At 35.7% G+C, this 21,971-nt stretch overlaps 1 protein-coding gene across 2 annotated transcripts in view; it reads left to right on the forward strand.

The window, feature by feature from the left end:
- LRBA (LPS responsive beige-like anchor protein) overlaps positions 1–21,971 on the forward strand; it is a 434,876-nt gene that overhangs the window by 393,845 nt on the left and 19,060 nt on the right. For both annotated transcript variants that reach the window (XM_075034981.1, XM_075034972.1), the window contains 3 exons: positions 2,386–2,448; positions 5,799–5,954; positions 10,521–10,688. In XM_075034981.1, the coding sequence (XP_074891082.1) occupies positions 2,386–2,448; positions 5,799–5,954; positions 10,521–10,688 (387 nt within the window). The remainder of the gene's footprint in view (positions 1–2,385; positions 2,449–5,798; positions 5,955–10,520; positions 10,689–21,971) is intronic.

A 21,971-nucleotide genomic window follows, 5' to 3' on the forward strand; every position in this document is an offset into this window, starting at 1 on the left:
ATGTCAAAGAAAAGTTTTAAAGCATGTAGAACTTGCTTGAAATCTTTTCTGCTATCTTCTTCTAGTTGTTTATAACCACCATATTCTGATGTTAAAGCCACTCAATGAGAATTAGAAGATAAAATAATATGAGAAACCTGTATCTTCTCTAACTTAAACATCCCGAAGTTATTAGGTGCTTATGTATTTGTCAATATGAAAGGAGAACAACATATCCATTTGCATAGCAACCAATCAAATTAATTTTCCTTTAAAAATGTGTTGGACTTGAGAATATAGTCATGCTGTTTTCAATTCTAAGGTTCTCTAATCTTAAAGGCACTCATGGTCCTTTCCCTGATTATGACAGTTTCAGGCCCAAACCATGAAAGGAGTTTATTTCAGTGCTATGCAGTAAATCTGGTCAAAGGCTTTTCAAGAAAGGGAAGAAAGAGTTTCTACTCAAATAACTTAAATAGAGGATATTTGCACCAGGGTAATATTCACATCACTGAAATTCCTACTAAGAAATCTGAACCCATGGTCCTTGATTAAATTTTGAAAAAAGCCAGATGACTCCCACACTTTTTCCTAATTCTTACAAATTACCTCTCAACATTGTACAAATAGAAACATCTATGTATTATTTCACCCACCCAAGAAATCCTTAAAAAGAAAGGTGGGAAGGAACGGAGGGAAGGGAGGCTTGTCTAGATAACAACTTGTGAGCAAGAACTATTTACAGGGCTCTTGACATTTGTTTGAAAGGAGGATGGCAATATCCTCTCATACCTTGGATGTGTGACCATGGTCATATAATATTCAAGACTTTTAAAAAATAGCCTTTGAGGACATACAACAGTCGTGGGAAAAGAAGAGTTCCTAGAGTGGTAGGAGTTGATTTTGATTTCCTTGTAAATCTGCTGGTTGATAATCTGTGGGCAAGCAAACCAATCGTTGAGCGTAGTAATCAACTGTTTTGAGTTGAACAAAACCTTCAGATTTTGGTTTTTCCCTCACCTCTGAAAGGGAGACCAGTAAGCTGTGCCTCTGAGTCACTATTTTTTCATTTAGAAGCATTTTACACTTGTCTTGCCTTTACAAAGAGCTCAAGAAAACCTACAGTTCAAGGCAAACAAAAGCCAACCAAACAAACCCAAACCCCTCCTCACTCCACCTCTTTGAGAGCAGACTGGTCAGCTGCAGACTGTCAATGGAGTGCTGCGCTCAAGATATCTGGGTATGGACTCCTGAGACTAGCCTTCGCTATTGTTGCCTTCAAATTTTATAGCAAAATGGGATCTGCTAGGATTAGAGGGCAGGTATCATTGCTGCTCTGTTTCTCCTGCTGTGGGCTCAGCATTGTCTTTACTAATGAGGCATCATGATAAAAAAGTTAAGTTGCCAAGTGACCAGTTGTCAGTGATGTGTAATTAAAAATCTCATTCCTGCTTTTGTATATGAGTTTGGTGGCTTTGCTGACATCTAATGGCACTGGTACCCAAGCGGGTGCCTTCATTTTGTCACGTGGATTTCATGTTTTGTTCTGTGTTAGTGTTTCATTGCAGCAGAACTATGACTTCCCAGTTACCCATGAAACCCTGCTATTGATACTAATTTTTATATTAAGCTATAGATGGTAGATAGAAAAATCACAGGTGTAAGTATTCAGCCATTATTTTTTGTTCTGCTTCCAAGAATGTCTTGTGGGCTGGGGGTGGGGGAGTTTGCTTGCTTGCTTGTTTGTTTTTAGTGAGGCTGTGGAAAAAAAAGGCTTTTTTTTTTTCTTTTTTTTTTCTTTTTTAACACTGAAGGAAAATTCAGGAGGTAAACATTTCGCTGGTATGCCAGGTGCCCAGATGAAATGTAGGTCGGCAGAATTATATATTAACTTCTGTGCAAACTTGCAAATAAATGGGTTTTGGTGATGGATGAATCCTTAAATACTAGATGACTATGAGATTTCCCTGTCTGCATCATAAAGTGACTTTTAAAAAAAAATGTCCTTTGTGCTTCACTTGTTCAAAGCAGTGCTTTAAAAAGTAAAGAGGAAAATAGTATTTGCTACAGTCAGCAGATGGTTGTCACATTTTGTTTTCGGTGCTCTTTACCACTTAATTTTGTTTTGTTGCGACAGAAGAGGTTGCCAGTAAAGCATCTGCTAGAGCTTATGGCTCAGGACCGGAGCTGCTGCTGATGGCATACATTCAGAATAGCACTAATCTAAAATAAATGTTTAATAAGCAGCCTGTGAAAGCACCTGGATTTTTTTTTTTTTTAATTCAACTGATGCAGAAGAATCTTGAATAGTTAAAAAAAAAGGACGTAGCTTTGATTTGTAAAATGTATGTGGTTTCACGTATTAAAAAAATGCAGAGTTTTAAAATCTTCTTTCCTGAATTCCAGCTCATCAAGGTGCTGTACAAGACCAGCCTTACCAGCTGCCAGTGGAAATCGATCCTCTCATAGGTCTGTCACTTCCTTCTCTCTTTGCGATTCATTAAGCTCTGTATGGTGGCCCTGAAGTGTAGATTACGGTTGTTTTTCACTTGCTGGTTGCTGGGAATGGAATTTTCCTGATAAACCATTTGCATGCAAATTGGAATGCAATGAGCTGTGGCTATGCTGGTATTTCATCAACTCCCCCTCGTTGGTTTGCCTAATTTGAACAGGCCTAGGACGCGTGTCAGTGAAAATTAATATGGATGCTGTAATAATGTGTGATTGAGAATGTGCATGAAGTACTGTCAGGATAATATTGGATCTTTTCATCACTCAGACTTGTTGATGAGCAGGAGCGAGGCACGTTATGATGAATTGGTGCACTGGTAATGTGATGGAGCTCCTTTGCTGAAGAAATTTTCATAATAACAGTGGGGTTCTTAACTGCACCGTGTTGTGAAAAATAAAACCATGGTGCCAGGGTTTCATCATTAAAGGAGATCAATCCTTTCTTCATAGACCTGCTGTTCAGGCTGAGGGGATTAATGTGTAATTGCAAAGTGGTTTCAAAGTTGAAATATATTGCCCACTCCGTTTTAGTATTGAGATATTAGTATTCATTTTTCAAGGGTATTGGATCTTTTGATCAGCATCACTAGTTAAATTTGTGTATGATTTTCTTTTATTAAAAAGGAGTGGAGGAATGTCTTTCTCTTATTTAATGACTCAGTGTAATAGATTCAATTCATGACTTTTTATTATAGAGGTTTATTAGTTTATATAGAGCTGATTTTTCTATTAGCATGGTTAGAGTTCGGTCAGTTCTTTCATTACAGACCCAACTTTGGGGAGTGCATACTTGGACTGTAATTCAGGAGCCTGTAGCATGGCAAATGGAACCTTAAGCGTGATCAAAACCCAAAAACTCAAACAACCTAACCCCAAAATACAAACTAGTTGTAGGACAGTTCGCAGGAGCAAAGAAGACACGATTCCGCTCCCTGCCCCCAATTCTATTAGACTTCTAACTTAGCTGGTTTTTAAACTGTCCATTTCAGGATGGTAGTTTAAATGAAAAAGAAGTGAAGTGGCCAATTATAGAAGCATGGAAAAATCAGAGCAAAAATGAACTTGCCTGGATAGGTTAGAATGACAGGTCTGTCAGCCAGTGAGAATTAATTTCAAAACTAATATGCATATCACGGTAGGAACTGCATTGTATTGGTCTGTAGATACAGGCTGTTGCTTTGTAGCCATTTTGCTGGGTAAGCTCTATGATAATTAAATCAGGAACAGTGTGGGCATACCAAACCATTTTATAGAACTGAAGAAATGTTTTTCCAAAGTTTTTAAAACCAATTCCCATCTGAATAATGTCATACTTATAAATTATAATGAGGAGGACATGTCCTGTAACTCTCCTTTCCTTCCTGAAATAGATTTTATCCAAAAAATTTTTGGAGCAGGAAGTGTGTATTCTGCTTTAAAATCTGCTATCAAGTAGATGTTAAAAATATAAAAAAAACACCACAGCAAAAAAACCAAAATCACATTGGGCCTGTCCGATAATTTTTCTACGTATTGTGAAGAACATAAGGAAGGAAATAAAATTTTTATTTTCATTTGCATTTTTCATAATTTTAAAATTATAATTCCATTTTCAGGCTTGCCTTTAATTTACAAAATACTTTGACTTTTGTTTGGTATAAACACCTTTAAAATTAAAGTTTACAGTTCTGAAAAATGGTTTAATATTCTCTTTATACAATAGATCTCAAATCAGCCTTGTGATTATGTTGGACATAGTTTGAAAGGTTTAAGGCTTTCTTTGTCACTGCTAAGTAGCATCATTGGGTACGAGCAAGTAATTATGTAGATAATATTAAAGGTTTTTAATTGTGGCTAGACACGTTTACCTAGAAATGGCACCTAAGAGGACCACAAAATTACACTTTCATGGTTATAGCAGGAATCTTGTTGCTGCCTTAGTCATAAGGAGGGATTCCTGCTGTCCTCATTTTCCAGTTGCCCAGGAAGATGTAAAACAGCAATGTCTGATATGACGTAGATCCCAGACCTCTTTCTGAGGTGAATTTTTTCGAAGGTCTCACCCGCACTGAATGTGTTGATCTGCATGTTTTTTGAGGGCTGTATTTGCCATTATTTTATGATACAGAACGCTTCACTGTGCATTTATAATGCGTTGTTGTTATTCTTTAAGTGGTCCGGACAGTAGTCAAGGCCCTGTTATGTGTTACCTGCAGAGCAAGTGGCAATACCTTGCTAAATTATTTGCTACCCATATGGCCAAGACAGTATCAACATTTTAAACATAGCAAAAGCATAAATAAATTAAGGATTTGATATGGAGTAAATGGAATAAGCCCAAGGCTTAGGGGATAGCTAGACTGCGAGAATGGAAGGAAGTTAAGAGTAAAGAAGAGCACAAGACCAGGACAGAGACAGGGCTGGGGGACCACCTGGAATGGAAGTAATGATGCTCCGAGCAGTCTGCAGACAAACCCAGGTCCAGGAGAACTTACTTGCCTGGGATGGGAGTCAGGTTCCCTCGGGAGCAAAGCACATTAAAAGTTCTTCCTACAGTGTAGGATTTTCATTATATATATCTGTAGGGACCCATATATGTATCTATATATGCACACACATCAATTAATAAGGGCAAAATATAATATGAAAAATGTGTTCATTAATTGATTCCTGTCCATTCTGTGGGTTCACAATGCAGGATTATCTGGGGAAATAAAACAGCAGGTGATCAAAGTAGGGTTAATTATTTTCTCTCAATCCTAAAGGAGATTGTGGAGATAAGCTGGTTAATTCTTGTGCAATGCTCAAAAACCTGTGAAATGATAGTGACGTTTACTGCAGTTAGCCTTTTTTGAAATTACAATGCTTGCAATGCAATACAACTTTTGTATGATTTTGAAATCATAATTCCATTGTCTGCTGCAGTTGAGCCACTATATAGCGTATATGTATATGTACTGTCTTACAATTACATTCCCTTCATCTGTTTCCTAATTTTTAATTTCCTATACTAGAAGAAGCGGGGAAGGAAGCTTATTACATTTTTATGTATCATTCCTTTTGCAATCTTTCATTTATATTTGTCAGCTGCATTTGACTTAAAGAAGGGCTTTCTTCTATTTTAGAATATATACTACAAGGAATTAGCATTGTTCCCAGAAGCGTAATGAGTATTTTATAGTAAAAGTAGACAGAAAATGTCCCTGTCACAAAGAACAAGTAACAGCAGTGAGGAATAGCTTTGGTGTGAACCTAAGTTTCTAAAAATGTGCTTTTGTTCTGTGAATGTGGATGCTAAAATTTCTTGATTTGTGTGTCTTTATGTTCAGCCAGCAATACAGGTATGCACAGAAGGCAAATAACTGACCTTTTAGACCAAAGCATTCAGGTACATTCCCAGTGTTTTGTCATCACCTCTGATAATCGTTACATCTTGGTCTGTGGCTTCTGGGACAAGAGTTTCCGAGTTTATTCTACCGACTCAGGTAATGTATTTTTAAAATATGGGAATAGCCTAAAAGATTTCTCTGTTCATCATCAACCTACTGTTTCAAATAAAGAAAGAAGGGGGGCAGGGGAGAAAGTGGAGTATGTATTTATTCCCCTATTAGTAATATTTGTCAAATCTTTTCTTACCTACTGCTACTGTGTGTTGTATGCCATCATTTTTGTGGAATGATGGCAAATATAAGACAAGGAGCTCTTGTTTACCATAGCATCACACTTCAAATCTATATGACAGGCATGCTTGTTCTTACACTGTAGTTTCCACAAGTAAATGAGTTTTTGTGAAGCTTTGCATTCCAGGAGAATTAATTGTTCTTAGAGTGCTTACTTGAATTTAACTCTGGTTGGTTTTCAGCACCAAAGAATTTTTTTTTTTGAGGAAATGCAGGCAAGCACCATAGAATAAGAACAGAAGTGAAGTCTTGAAATCTGGTGCAAGAACATTTATGAAAGCCTTTGAAAGCTATGGTATAATAGAAAAATTGATTTGGAGCCACCAAATTCTTTCATATAACATAAACTGATCGATATAATGGGGAACAGTTAAATTAGTCTGTCACCTGGCATGTATCCAAACTGTTGAAGTCATGCATGTGTCATGCTAAATAGAAAAGAATCTTTCAATGTAAGAGCTACAGGAATTTAAAAGCCTTGGCACCCCAGAAAAAAATCGGTATGATTTTTTTCCCTTTCATTATCTTATAATGGGAATAGCGACCTTACTGCAAGGTACTTCTTTGGGATTAATGACCCGGTGTGGTTAATGTGTGTGTGCCATCAAGCTTTCCAGTAGGTTATTAATCCCTAGGGAATATCCTACATGTGTGTCATAATTTCTTAAATATATTAGTTAATAGTGTTTTTCACACTTGGAAAACCAAAATATTTAACAAAACAGGATGGTCTTTAATGAGAATCTGTTAAGACTAGATCTCATGGCATATTTTAGCATATCTGTCATTTTTGCAATTTTAAAGCCTTAATTATAAAAGAGAAGTTCCATGTACTTCGTATTGACTGCCTACAATTCATTATACAGACATCTAGTTAGACCCTTCTTAGTTTAATTTTTTCATTGATGAAAATAAATTTACATAAAACTGTGAATTTAAAGGAGATCTTCAGAAAAGTTAGCTAGCAGTAATAAATATTCAGTGTATGTTCTTGCTTTATATGAATAGAGAACTAATACTTTTGAGTTGAAGGATATATTTTACTTTACACCTGCAGAAGGAACTTGTATGATTTTGGTGGCTTTGTCCTGGATCAATCTGAACTACAAATATCTCATTAAGTTACATCCTGTGTAAGTCAGATATACCAGGCATCTCGTTACCATAGCTAATTATGGTATAAACCAAAATACAGTTGTCAAAAAAATTGCAGTAGATTTGTGTCTTCTCTGTGTCTCCTGTTTGTCAATATAGCAACTCTAGCTCTAGTTTAAATCAAGTGAATTCAGATGTAGTTTATTTTGCCTCAGATTAAAATGAGAATGTAATAGTGAAATACTTATTCTGAAGTGGGCAGAACAGCAAGGGAAAAAGATAAAGTGATCAGTAATGCATAATGGCAAGTGATCACAAGTGTTGAATTCAATTCTATTTTAGCACTTACACAAAAAGGGAACCTTTTTCTTATTAGATTTTGGGTTTGTTTGGGCTTTTTTAACAGGAAATAATTTTAACATAAATTATGGGTTCTCAGCACAGCCAGTATAGCAGAAGCACAATAAAACCTTCCTCCAGCAGTGGGAATGATTTCTAGACAGCATTTTAGATTCAGTAGTGCAGAGACTTGAGTCTTATTTTTCTTTTAATTATTCGTAGCACAGCTGTCAAATAAAACATTAACTAGAAAATTTGTTCTGTCAAAAAGGGATATCTGAGCACATACGGTAAAGTTTGATATTACTGTATAGAGAGGACAACTCACATTAAAGGAAACAAAAAAGTTGAGGAACTCTTATGAGATTAATGTTTTGGTTTTTTTTTTTTACTAATATGAAAGAGCAAAAGCTTATTTCTTGTTTTGATGGAATTGATTGAACCTTAGCTGCACAGTAACAAAGTAAAACTAACAAGGCAGTGCAACTGCATGAACAGCTGTCAAACAAATAGCCTTGAAAAATGTTTGTTTTCTAGAACAGAACCTATAAACATAGAATATAATTGAAAGAGAGATCTCTATAACTCAGCAATGTTTATAGCATAAACTTGCATTCTAAGAGTATAAATCACCTCAGGTAGTTGAATACCTACGGCTATACAGCTGAAAAATATATTACATAATTAAATTATTCTCAAATCTAAACCGTGTAATTGACAACTTGAATTTTCAGGGAAAAACATACGCTTGGTAAGATGTTTTTGTATATTGCCAAAATGAGGTTATGTAGTCTGTGAGTGTTCCACTGCTCCTAGCTGTGAAGTTCAGTAACTTTTTCTGACTAAATCTATTGACTGGTCAGCATCTGAGACAGTTAGGTGACCCTGTGGCACAAATTAAAGCCCTGGTGTGCAGAGGTGACCGCTATGGAACACTATTGGAGACTCACAGAGATGAGTGAAAGACTCGATCGCTGAGTTACTCTCCTTTCTGATACAAGGTAGATCTGCACAGTAAGTGTACCTTCTAGGGTTTTGCCCCTTCCAGTCAGAAAAGGCTCATGTGATAGTACTTCATTTCACAATTTCTCTTGGAGGATTATATTTGCCTGATAAGTTTTGTCAGTGTTCTATGCTAAATCCGATGTACAGGTTTCCTTTAAGTGACATCATGTTATTCTATTTTTTTTTCATGTACTAAAGTAATTCCCCCTTTCTGTAGATATTCATACCTTTCTCTTGGTTTTTTTTTTCAGGTTTTCTCCACTTTAATGCAATTACCTTTTTGATCTTCTATTATAAATGAGACTGTTAAAATTATTTTTGTTCTTTCCTCAGAACCACTCCCTTAAGTCTTTTGTTACAGTTTATGTTATTTAGTGGCTTGATATGAATACAGTGCCTTTGTATTGCGCAGAAAGAGGGCTATGAAATGTGTCCTACTAGCCATATTATATGATCGACTAATTGTTTTTAATAAATGCACCAAAATATTTCGTTAAGATGTACTTAATTTGAGTCCCAATACTGATTTGTGTTACTACTTGTCGTGTTACTAGTTATTATTTTTAAACACTTTTCAGGACATTTTCTTTCAGGTACAGTAGTTTGCATTTCCTATTTCTTTTTTGGCTTGTGTTGTTAATCCTTCCAAAGTCATCGCTCTTTTCCCCTCTGTTCTTCCTCATTCTTTATTCAGCCCAAAGCACAAATGGATGCATGGGCATTTGGGCTGAGGAATCTGAGGTCACACGTTAATGGCATCACACCTCACACTTCCTTGTGTCACTGGATGCAGAATTTGGCCTGGCCCATGTTACCTGAATGGGCCAAGTAGGCGCATTAAGAAATGTGTGTGTGTGTGTGTTTCTTGTCCCATCCGTACAAAATCTGCAGTTGCTAGGCTCCAGCAAATGGAGTGAGATGGATTTGAGTGCTTACATTCTCATTTTATAGGATCACGTATGCTGCTGGCAGATCCAGAAACTGGCAGGACACTTGACATGTTTGCTGTGTAGGAGCCAGCCTCTGGCAGGGTGGTCTGGCAGAGATCTGCTGTGGGTGACCTTACACGTGTTTCCTTTCCCACATGCAAATCCACTATGCATGAGCATCCACATTCACATTTTTTCTGAAAATATTGTCCTGTTTAGTTAAGGTTAAAAGGTAATAGTCATATTCATGTTTATACAGACTCTTGAATGGCACGTTTTTAACTGCCTGGGCTTTCCTTTCTTTTTAACATTTATGTCTCTTATCAGCAGTACAAGTATTTGTCCTATATCAATGAGAGAGTTTTTTCCAGGTCTGTCTTCTGAGGTTTTTTGAACATTACAGAAATTCTTAAAAGGGAAGGATGCTGGTTGAAATAATTGGCAAATGTTTAAATGGTGATGCAAAAACCTGGGTACAAGAGGAATTTTTTGTCTAAATCTCCTTTTCTATGTTTAAGGAGATGCTCAAAAGCTGCATATCCTATATAAACATATGTGCTCTCACACTACCAATTTCTTCTGGGTCCTAAATGTTCTGTAGCTTCTTCTGATTCCATTTCCCACATCACCATCAGATTTGCATTGTTACTGTTACTTTTGTCAGTGAACTTACCTTAAACTTGTCTTAAAAGAGAATCCCATCATGTTTTCTGTCTGTAAAGTGAATGTAAACATATAGAATTAAAAAAATCCTTCTGGCATGATTGGCCTTTGAATAAAGTATACTATTTATGGACTGTAATTTTTTTTTTTATGGACTACTGCATTTTTAAATAAGTTTCCACCAAACCAAGGAAAAAAAAAAATAGTACTCTCCACTATAGTTCTTTTTGGAACCTTTTTTTAATAAAGAAAATATTTCTAAAATACTTTATAATGTATTTAATTTGCCTTAGAAAGAATAAAAGCATCATTTTAAAACAATCAATTTTATGTGTTTTAGGTAAACTGATACAAGTAATATTTGGACACTGGGATGTTGTAACCTGCCTTGCTCGTTCTGAGTCCTATATTGGAGGAAATTGTTACATTCTCTCAGGATCGCGTGATGCAACATTGCTGCTCTGGTACTGGAATGGCAAAACCAATATCATTGGCGATAACCCAAGAGGTAAGCAAAACCAGAAAAAACCTGTTTTATAAGGACATTTTCTAAAAATGGCTTGAGCGAACACTTTGCATGACAAAGTTTTCAGTAACGTTAATGTCAAAGTATGGTGGGGGTTTTTTTGTAGTTGTGATTAGATCTAGTTTAAAGAATTGAGGCTAAACAGTGCTTGCTTTTCAGCACAAGTAGAACTAATTTTTAAAGTTATAGGATACTGAACATTACAACTACATTTTTTTCTTGTCTCTCATTCAATTGGGAAGGGGTGGCTCCAGGACTGAGAGAAGGGAACTCTGTTTTTATATTTCCTGTTCAATCTGAGTAAATCTTTTCCTCTCAACATGACGATTTCATTAAATACCTGTATTTGAGTTGTTTAAAAGAAAAAAGACTGTACACTGCTCCAGTGCAGACTGTATTCTATTCAACTGTAATCTTACACATGTAGGTTCTCACAGCAGTACCTTAGCTATCAATAGAGTTATACAGACAGTGAATTTTAACTTAGACTAAGGTCATTGTAATGGGATGTGTAATGGCCTGAGCAGGACACTTAGGTGAAAGGAGGAGACACGTGGGACGGATTAAAGAAGCAAGCTTAAAACTTTTTTGTTTAACACTTTGGTAGGGTGCTACGTGCCTAATGCTTGCCCTCACATACTAGGCATTTTAATTGGTTCCAGTGCAAGAAACAGGGCTCATACCGTATAACCAAACTAATAAGTCAGAGTAACCCTGCTTCAGACTAATTCAGTTTTAACCCCTCCCCACCCAAACTCACCTTGCACTTGCAAAGAATTTAATCTCTTCCATCTTGCAGCATTTCCCAGGAAATCCCAAATCTTTTTACGCATGAAGATTCTCTCTTTTAACTCATAATTTTCTACGGAAAACAATGAAATGCTATGACTGTTCAACCCTGCTGTGCCTGTATTATATAACAGGAAAGGTAGAAAGTGATCTGGTTATTGTGCCAGTTTCACTCCACACAAAAAATTAATTCCTGATGCCCAAAGCAAAGAAGGCAGCAGACATGCAGCTTGACAAAAAGCCTGAGTGAGCCAGTTCACAGGAGTAAGAGCCTTTCGAGACAGCTGGTGATGAGAGCTGTGATATGTGAATAGAGGAGCGCATCATAGCAAAACAGTGGTCCTGTTCTCCCTGTTCAGCCAAAAAAAAAAATGCTCTGAAGAGAAGAGGTGAGAAGCAGTATATTCTGTCTGTCTTCAGAAGTGTGTTTGTTAGGTTTTCTGCCATACACTTAAGGTCTTCTCTGACCCTGTTTAAATACTAGTAAAAACATACCTGCTGTCTGCAGAGGACAAAATGGACATCTGGAAAACAAGAAGTGTTGTTGTAGCTGGCATACATTGCACTTATAACTAACATACTATTTCATATAATGTAAACAATATCTGACATCTTCCAAATTAATCAATTTGGTAAAGTTGTGTGTTCCATAATCAATCTGTTACTCAGCTGGAGGTATTTGAAAAAAAAAAAAGGTGGTTTGACTGAAATTACATCCCCTGAACTATTCTGAGGAAGCACAACTAATTAATATCAGAATGAATATCTGAATTTAACTTGCAAATTATTTGATGTTAACTGTGAAAACTATTCAAAAATTGCACAAGATGCAGAAGTTCATTTCATACAGTTACTGAATCATCAAGCAGAGGATGGGGGCAAACCATCCCATTATCAGAACAGTCTGATTCCAGAAATGGGAGCTTTTCTGGGATGTGACTAGCAGAATTTTATGAGCATCTTTAAATAAATACAGCTTTGGTTGAGGGACAAAATCTCTGTGAACACTTTATACATATTTTGCAATCTATCAATTTAAAGAAAATGCAAACTCTGCACTATTTTTGCAGAGCTTGTAAACTTGGGAACTCCAAAAAGTCTTTTTGAGAAAGGAACTTAAGACAGTCAAGCAAGCTTGTAAATCCTAAAGAGCAAAACTGCCCTTTTGAGGAGGAAACCCTAAATATTTTACTGGTGTGAAGCAATGAACATTTGTAGGTGTCTCCTCATAGTGTTTTCAAGGCCTGCAAGTGCAGCCCATCTTTGCAGATTCCTAGGCCTGTCCTGAGAAGTTGTTCTTGTTGAGTATTTGCCGGGCTTGCCTGCTTTTGGAACAAGACCTTGAGGCTGTAGGCTCCTTTATGACCTTAACAGATCACATGCTGAGAATTTGTACCTAGTACGTAACTAGAATAGGTAAATTTTGTTACAGTCCGTTGACTGTCTTCTCAAATGCAAATTTCTAACGTATTGAATTTTGCAGTTTTCAAAGTTAATGCTAGGCTATTTTAACTACTGTTTAAAATCAAACAATAGCTACCTGGTAAGTCTCTTTGTCTGCAGTCCTATTAAACTTGTACTTTTAGGGCCATGCAATGGCTCCTATGTTTACTAGTTGCCATTATGTAGCTTTTTTTGGTGATACAGCATGCCTGGAAGCCTTTGTTATGAATTGGAATCTCATGGCACTGTACATAGGCCTAGACATGTGTATAGTAAAAGACAGTTTCTGCTTCAAAGAGATGGTAATCTGGTGGGTTTAATTTTTCCCAGAAATAGCTTTCTACAGGCATCTCTGTTCAGTCAAATTTTTTTTTTGAAAAGGCAAATAAAAAGAGCTGTTTCTGCTTAGTTCTGATTTTGTCAGAAATGGAAAGCACCAGCAGACTTGTTGGGTTTTGAGCCCTATTACTGCAACTGTAACTTCCATCCATTTGTGGGATGCTAGATGTTTGACTTGTCTGATGACTTTTTGTATTTGAAGCTTGTGATTTCTTTTTACCTCAAAATATAGTTTATTCATGCTTTCAATGAGCACTATTCACTGGAATTTTAGATACTGTCAAAGTTGATACTTATTTCCTATTTTTTTCTCTATTTAATTGTCTCTAATTTCCATCTGAAAATGACTTCACAGCAACATGCATCCAATGGCACTGTACCAAATCATGATGCCAGAGTAGTTTCAACAAAAATAATCTAAACCAGGAGCATTTCTTTCCTCCTTTCATAGTACGTGTTGCCTCTGATATACATCAATCAGCAGACTAGTATGATCAAGCTACACTAAATACTATCCCATTGGACACCCATTACTTCACCAGTTACATTTTATTTAGGCTCCTTTATCTGGTTTCATTACTTTAGGAAGCACAGAGCTCTTGATCTCTGGCTGCATACATTCATATTTTAGAATGGTACTTAACTCAAGCTGACAAGCCAGGTGGGCTATGGCATACGTGATAAATAAGTGTTTTGTTTGATACTCTTTATCAAGGACAATTTTCTGGCCAACTGGACTGTATGGAAAAATTCTTTACGTTTGTGGTTTAACAGAAGATATATGTTACTGAAATGTTCATTATTTACATTCTTTAATTTTTAACTTTTAAACTGACTTAAAGAAATTACACCTATGCAGTCTCCCTGTTTAGTTTCTCCCTAATAACTCTTGAATGCATTGATCAATGTAAACCGAGTTTGATGAACTTAAATCTCAAAGATATGAAATTCCTACATGGGACACATCTGCTGGAAACTATTTTTATTCTTCACAAAACAGCTTGATTACATTTAGGTTAAGTCCTTTTTTTCCTTCTCAAATTAAAACCTGAAATTCAAAAAATATTTCACCATGGTCTTTGATCAAATGTAGGGTTTTTTTCTTTCTAAACTAATTGGTTTTGAAAATGTAGAAGCATGGCAGTACTTCACTTTGGTGCACAGGCCCTTTCTGATGCAGAAATGTTTCTGTGGACAATTTCTGACTGAGCCGAGGAATAACTCAGAACAGAGCAGAGGATCTGAAATAGTTGTATCCTTTAGAATAGCTCTGAGCCATTTTGAGCTCACATTAATTAACATAATTTACTGTGGAGATGTAAAGTCACTTTGGATAGCGTAAGGGGCTTTTATTTTTCTCTCCTTGGCATGTGGCTTGCTTTGGGGAGGTGGAGGAGGTAGGAGGGAGAGGATGTAACCCTCCCCTTGTACCCCTTGAAGCCCATGTGTGATCTGTATCACAGGGTTGGCTTTTGCATATTTAGAGGCTCCGATCTAATAGCAAGGCACCACTTGGGGATGTGACATTATGCTTCAAGACTTGCGTTCCTGAATAGGGTGGTAGAATGTGTAGAGGTTACTGCGAGAGGGCAGCGTACTTGCAGAAAGATGCCATGTTTTGCACTTGCCCAGCCTAATGCGATGGAGGTGGAGGGGAGGCGAGGCGAGAAGTGGGGGGTGAGGGGAGGAACTGTGTGTGATGGCTGGAGAAAAGAGATGAGAGAATTCATTTGCATACAAATGGTGTGCATCACTTTCAGATCCCACTCTCCCTTTGAAGCTCAAGTGGCAACTCAGTCTTTGGACATTTCCTAGGTTGAGGGATTGCATTTTACTTTGTAATCACAGAACCATAGGAAACAGAGCAGGCAGGAGCTTTGGTCACCTGATCCATTCTCTTTTCCCAAAGAAGGCTTAACTACACCAAAACCAATCTTGACTAATGTTTGTCCAACCTTCTGTTAAAAACTTCGGCAAATATATTTTTGGGCCTTAGAAACCCTATCATTAGCAGTCTTTTCCCAGTGTTCAGCCTAGTATCCAGTTCTTTTTTTGCAGCAGTTGCATTCTATCACTTCTTATATATTTATTCTTTTTGTAGAGAACAGATTATTTATTTTCTCCTTGCAACAACTTCCAGTTATTTGGATTACCGTGACCTGCAGTTCTTTGCTTCCAGATTTAAAAACCCAATTCTTTCTGTCTTTTGCCATAAGTTATGGTTTTTTTGACCTCTGATTTTTTTTTTTATGTGTTCCTCTCTTCTTTAGTTGTCTGTCTTCCTCAAAGTAGACTCAGCAATGCAGTTGAAGCCTTTCCAGTAATAAGTATAAAACAACCTGTTTTACAGACCAGTACTTTTCACATCCCCATGGGTATCTGTTTCAAAACAGCATGACAGTGTTAATTCTTTTAAGTGTATGAACCAATATAAATTTCAGTCTTTTCTGAAGAACCACCATCTACTCATTTGTTTCTCTTCCTCTGTGTAGTTTGACTGCAGAACCTTGTCTTTAAACATTCTGAATTGTATTCTTTTTAGACGGTTTCTCAAATTTGTCAAACTGCTTTTGAATTCTCATCCTGTCCTCCAGCAGACTTGCAGCAACTCATGTCTGCAAATGTAATTTGCAGTCTTACTCTATTAAACTGGTCATTAAAGAAAATAGATAGTACACAGTTCAGGAATGCCTGTCAATAGCTTTGTGAATATAGCTTTCCAACTGGCTTTTCATCTGATGTATAGTAGTATCTTCTAAATGTGTGCTTCCCTATTTTCCTTAAGAAATTGCCCACGTGAAACAGTGCCAGACTCCTTACTAAAGTCAAAATACATGATGTCTCCCTGAACACAAGTCCTGTTACTCTGCCATTGCAAGAAAAAAAATTGCTTTGACATGATTCGTTCATAACAAATCCACATCAGCTGTTACTCATCTTCTTTTCTTCTAGGAAATTGTGTGTGTGCGTGCGTGTATACATAAATATAAATTTTTTGCCAGTATTTTTTCTGTTTGTTGGGATTAAGCAGCCTATTCTTCAATTTCTAAGTTTTCCTTTTCCTGCTTCTTAAACAACACAAGACTTTTCTTTAGTCTTGCAGAACCTCACCCAATATCCGTAAAACAACAATTACAACTCTGGGATTATGTAGTTTTATTTTCACAGTATCCTTAAATCTGTATTATCAGGCCAATTGAGTTCCAAACATTTAACTCATTTAGGTAGTCTCTAGTTGAGACAACAGTTCTCATTGCTGCTTTCACTTATGTTTGCTACCTGACTGCAGTTGGCTTTAATAAAAAATTATTGAAGACTTTTAGTGAAATACTTTTAAATGTGTGGCATCATCTATTGGTGTTGCTTGCTCTTAATAACAGACCAACTCCTCATGAAAACATATTTTTGTGTTTCTAGAGTGACTGTTCTGTCATTGTTAGTTGCATTGCATCTATGCTTGGCTATCCTGGGTTTGTCCCTGCTTGCTCATACCTTGCCTCTTACACGGGTTCAGAAAAATCTCACTTATTTTGACCTTTCTGCCCAACTTCCCTGTGTAACAGCCACTTGAGAACTTTCAGTTTTGCCAGCTGGTATCTTGTCTGTCTTATCTTTCTGCTGTATTGGAGCGGTTTTTGCGAGTATCCGTATTACCTTTTCCTTTCTTTCTCTGTAGACTTAACTTCCCATGAGATCTTACAGAACAGTATTCTGTATCTATTGAAACCTGTCTTCCCAAAATACTTTGAAAATTATCTTGTTGTCCTTGTTCTTTCCCTTATAAAGCATACTGAACACTCTCATATCTTCCGCACTTTCATGTAAGTTCCTTTCACCACCATGTTTTTGATGTTTTGCTATATTGGTTATAATCATATCTAGCTGTTGCTTATATATTAAAAATTGTCACCAAATTGCTTCCTACACACATACTTGTATTCCTTTGCCAACAAATGTCTTTGTAATTGGAATATCCTATTTTCTCCAATCCTCCTTCTTAATGATCCCTATACCTACCAGGTAGAGGCCAGTCAGAGAAGTGAATGTCAATCTATGTCTTCAACGTTTTTGTTTTTTCGCTGTAATTATTTTGTTTGGATGTACTTTCATGGAGGGGAGTTTTACAGTGGTGAATTTATTGTCTTAATATTGTTTATAAAATTGTTTATGCTTATAAAATGGTAGGCATTTCCATAGTCAAGGTGAAGATAAAGCACTTTTCCGCTATTCTTGTACTATATTCATAGAATATGAAGAGACTGTTCTGTTCTTTCAAAATGCCTATGGATTTGTTCATAATTATTTTTTAGTTTTCATATTTTGAAAAACAAAAAGATATCTAATTTAGAAATTGGATTTGCTTAATGAAATTAAGGCTTAACCAATAAAAGTATTCAGTACTAATGAAATGTACAGTCTGTGTATAACTGTATTGCTACTACTAATACTAATGTGATCTCTTCTGAGTTATTGCATTGATCTTCCACACATACGTGAATAAAACAAATTATATTACCTCCTTTATGTTAGCTCATAAAACTAGAAAATGTTACTTTCTGTATGTATCACATTTGCATCCTGAGGATTATGGGGGTGCTTTCATTGTGTAGTTTTATATTTTTTAGAGGGTACTATATTCAGGTTTTCTGAAGTGTGTTAGAGAAATTAAATGCTCTTAGTAGTGTAGCTGTGTATGTAGCAGGGCACATGTGTGAATGAAGCATGTGATTTCTTACTTGAACAAAACAATTACTCTATTTAACTGAGATTTAATTGAGAGGATTCATTGAACGCTTTTACTATTGCTAACATGTAGAATATCTTCCTCAAATACAAATTTTTAAAATACATATTTTTTTCAATTTCTAAAATATGAAATCTCCCAAAGGATTCAAAATTTAATCACGTTTCCTGTCTTGCCGAAGAACAGTCTAGCTGCTATCCAAGCTACTTTTAAAAAACCCTGTATTTTGTTTGATTGATTTTTTTTTATATAGCTATAATTCCTAAATAAGTATTTGAATACCTGAAAGACTTTTTATCAATTAACATTATTATTAAATTAAAGCTATGGTCTTGAGACTAGAGAAATCATTAGTTTTAATTGTATTAGTAATTGTAGCAAAAGATACATTTGTATTTCATCAACTGCTACACACATTTTTCAGTTTGAAAATATAACATTTTTATAAGTGAGTGCTTGATAATTAATTAAAGTGGATAATGCAGTTGATTAAAACTTTGAAAATATGACCTGATGAGCATCTTTGTGTTGGTTGATTAAAGAATAATGTCATGGGTAAAAATTTCTGTGTACTTAGACACACTAATCCTGTAAACCTGAATTCTATGAAGATTTGTGTACGTGCTTGCCTCTGTACACACTGATTTCAAGCAGGTTGTATGTCTGCTGTGAACTTAGTAGCAAAAGACCCTCTTTGCCTTCTTCCCCTATCCTATTCTCATCTTGAATTAATCTGCATCTTGGTTCCCAAGTTTCTGCATGATCTTGACTTTTATCTTCAGTTTCAAAACTAATGATAATAGAGAAGATAAGGTTCCACATTTCTAAAGAACATTTATAGCATAAATATTTATTTAGAATTTTAATGATTATTCCCCCCCACTCCCCATACAATCTTGGAAGTAGTTTGCATAACAGCTTCTTTTCTTAAAAAATTAATTGGGAAGTAGTTGTAAAAATCTTATCTGTCCATATTCCCTCTTGCATTTATCATGCTACGTAGTAGGGGTATCAAAATGTCCATGAATCAGTAATCACGTTAGTTAGTAATGGAAATTCTGCTATTATTGTTAATGTCTGTCAAGTGCTGGTCTACCGTAACAGCTAAAATTTGCAGAGCCTCCAAATACTAAAATATGTTTGGAATTGCTGCAGTTATTAAGGCGATAGATGCCGTTCACTGTAGTCAGTCTGTTAAAAGAGTGTTGCTCTATGATAGTACAGCACTGAGAGTTTAAAAACAGTCTGCATGTGCTCCTTTCGGTGTTCAGTAGCACTTCTATTTTTTACCCCTGCAAACATTATATTATTGTGTGAGTCCTTCTTCACAAAAAGCCAGTAAATAATTCAGTATTATTTTAACACTGTTTAACTGCAGACATAACAAATATTCTTTGTTTCTCAAAAATGGCTGGACAAGGAGCACACTATTGTATATAAAGAAAGAATCCTTTAGCACCATCTGCTGGCATTGAGTTGAAAGCTGATCTTGGGACTGACTCCAAAGCACTGCCTAGTAAAATATTTAAATTATATGTATTTTCACATATTTGGTGCAAAAAAAAAAATTGATTTCATTTGTAGTATAATTTTTATCCTTTTTATTAAAGTTATAATGAGAAAATACAATGTGAATTTAAGGTTAATGTACAAACTGAAATCGAAATAGGTCAGGAGTGTTTTGTTAAGTGCGACTGTAAAAAGAGATGGAATACTTTTTTATTTTTTACTAGAGCTTTAGCAAGTGCAATATTAAATTTTTCTATTCCTCTTGTAAGTCAAATTCAGTAAAATTTATTTCATAGAGAAGACCCACAAAGCTTAGAAAAGTATCTGTAACATGTTTTGAAAAGGGTAGCAACCCCTAAATATTCTTCTACCTAACATTTATTGCAATATTTGATGTTAGTCTTGAAAGCCTCATGAAAGCTTAATGGACAGAGGCCCTGATGCTGTAAGTGGTCCTACAATTCCCTGTATCTTCCTAGGGCAGTGTTGTAGCCAGTGCAGCAAGTACTGGGACTATTTGCATTAATCTAGAACAGAGCCTTAAATTATACAGCTACAAAAGGTCACTGTCATTTCTTTTTTAAACTGTAACACATTGATACCTCAAGGAGGTTGAGGCCTCATTCCTCCAAGTACTCTAGAAATCACATATAAATGAAGGTTCTAGCCTGTGAATATTTAAACTGAAAGAAGATGAGGTATAACAGGTGGATGAATTCTGGTATATCTGGAAATCTGCAGTGATGCTGCCTAAGCAATATAATTTTATATTTATACAATGACAAGAAAGGCATGTCATAGATAGATATGAGGACATGGTCTTCATTGAAAAGAACTTGCAATAGCATTCACTGATGCTTCAGAAAGCATTTAAATAGTCATAGTGATTTGGTACTGATGACCATGTAAGTTTGTGTGCTATAAATATTTGTTTTGGCTAAAAGTATGTCCTATAGTGTTAAGCACAGCATCTGGATCATCCTTGTTTTCAACTGGCTAAGGGAGATTGTGTTTCAGGATTTGTCAGAGTAGGTAATTGCAAATAACATTGTAGAGCAAGTTTTGAGGCACAACCCAGACCAGACGCAAGTGAAGGCAGTATGTATTTTGAGACTGGAAACAGAGAAAGAGTTTGGATGCTGCTTTTTTGGCAGTATACAGCTTCAGGTGTCACTAAAACTATATGCATGAAATTCTCCAGAAGGATAAGGATATTTAGTGCTTCATGATGTAATGCAGACCTTTGAGTTCCAGGAAAAACAATGCTATATTTACAACTTGTAACTAATAGTTGATGTGGTAAAAGGAATTATATTCATATGGTAAATGAATACAGCCTTAATGTGCACCATATGCATAGTGGTGGGATGATGGACTAATATATCACATTTATTTACCTTGTTTGGTTGCTGGGAAAAATAACCATTCAGTTCAAAGTCTATACCATGTAAGACAGAAGAGAGTAATGCAGGAGAAATAATAATTTATATTCTGGAATAAAATTACCAACTTAAATGTTGCAAAAATTATTTGGTCAATACAATAATCCTGACTCAGGTAGAAAATTATTTTGTAAATGTTTCTGGATCTAAATTCTATTAACACTAGCATCACAGAGATAAGCATTATTCCGCTGAGTGCAAGAATACCATATGTAATTAGAATTATGGTCTGCTTCATTGAAAAAGTATCTGTTTTAAAACAGTTACTTTTAAAAAACCAGCTAATTTATGTATGCTCTAAATTTGGAGTATGCCATCAGTATTCCCAGTTACATCGATATGAAAAGGTGGTAAGCATCTATCTAGTGCAATGCACTATTGGTGCATTGGTTTGAAATGAACTTTAAAGAAGCAATCAGATAGCTAAAGCACAGACTTTTATACGTGCTGTTATGGAACAGTATTATTTTGCAGTGATTTTTCTTATTTTAAACAAAGTTATTTTAATATAGTATTTTAACAGAAAAAACAAACCCAACCTGCTGAATTGAGCTGAATTCTCATATGAAACCTCTCATGTCAGATTATTTTTTGTGCAAGGTATGAAATACTATATAAATTTCAACTACTGGTCAGTTTTAGCATGTTGTAAGATGTCTTTAATCTTACAGCAATTCTGCAGTAGGTGCTATTTCTGACTGGAATAATTGCTTGATGGTTTTTTTCCTTTTCTGTTGAGGTTTATTGTTTTTTTTTCTTGGACTCGCTAAGTAATGGAATAGTTGTAAGTATAAACCACAAGAGAGAAAGAGGAAGAAAATAGATTTTTAAATTTTTTTTTTAGCATAAACAAAAAAAGCCCCTTCATAAAGCTGTTTTAGAACATTCTCAAACAAAAATGACAGTGTTTTAAAACTTCAAAGCTGATATTTAAGTAGCAGTTTATGAAGTCGGGATGGTGCAAATATTAAAATATTAGTGTACGCTGACCCTGAATAT

The sequence above is a fragment of the Buteo buteo genome, chromosome 1 (genome assembly GCF_964188355.1).
Source record: "Buteo buteo chromosome 1, bButBut1.hap1.1, whole genome shotgun sequence".
In the NCBI taxonomy this organism is placed as follows: domain Eukaryota; kingdom Metazoa; phylum Chordata; class Aves; order Accipitriformes; family Accipitridae; genus Buteo; species Buteo buteo.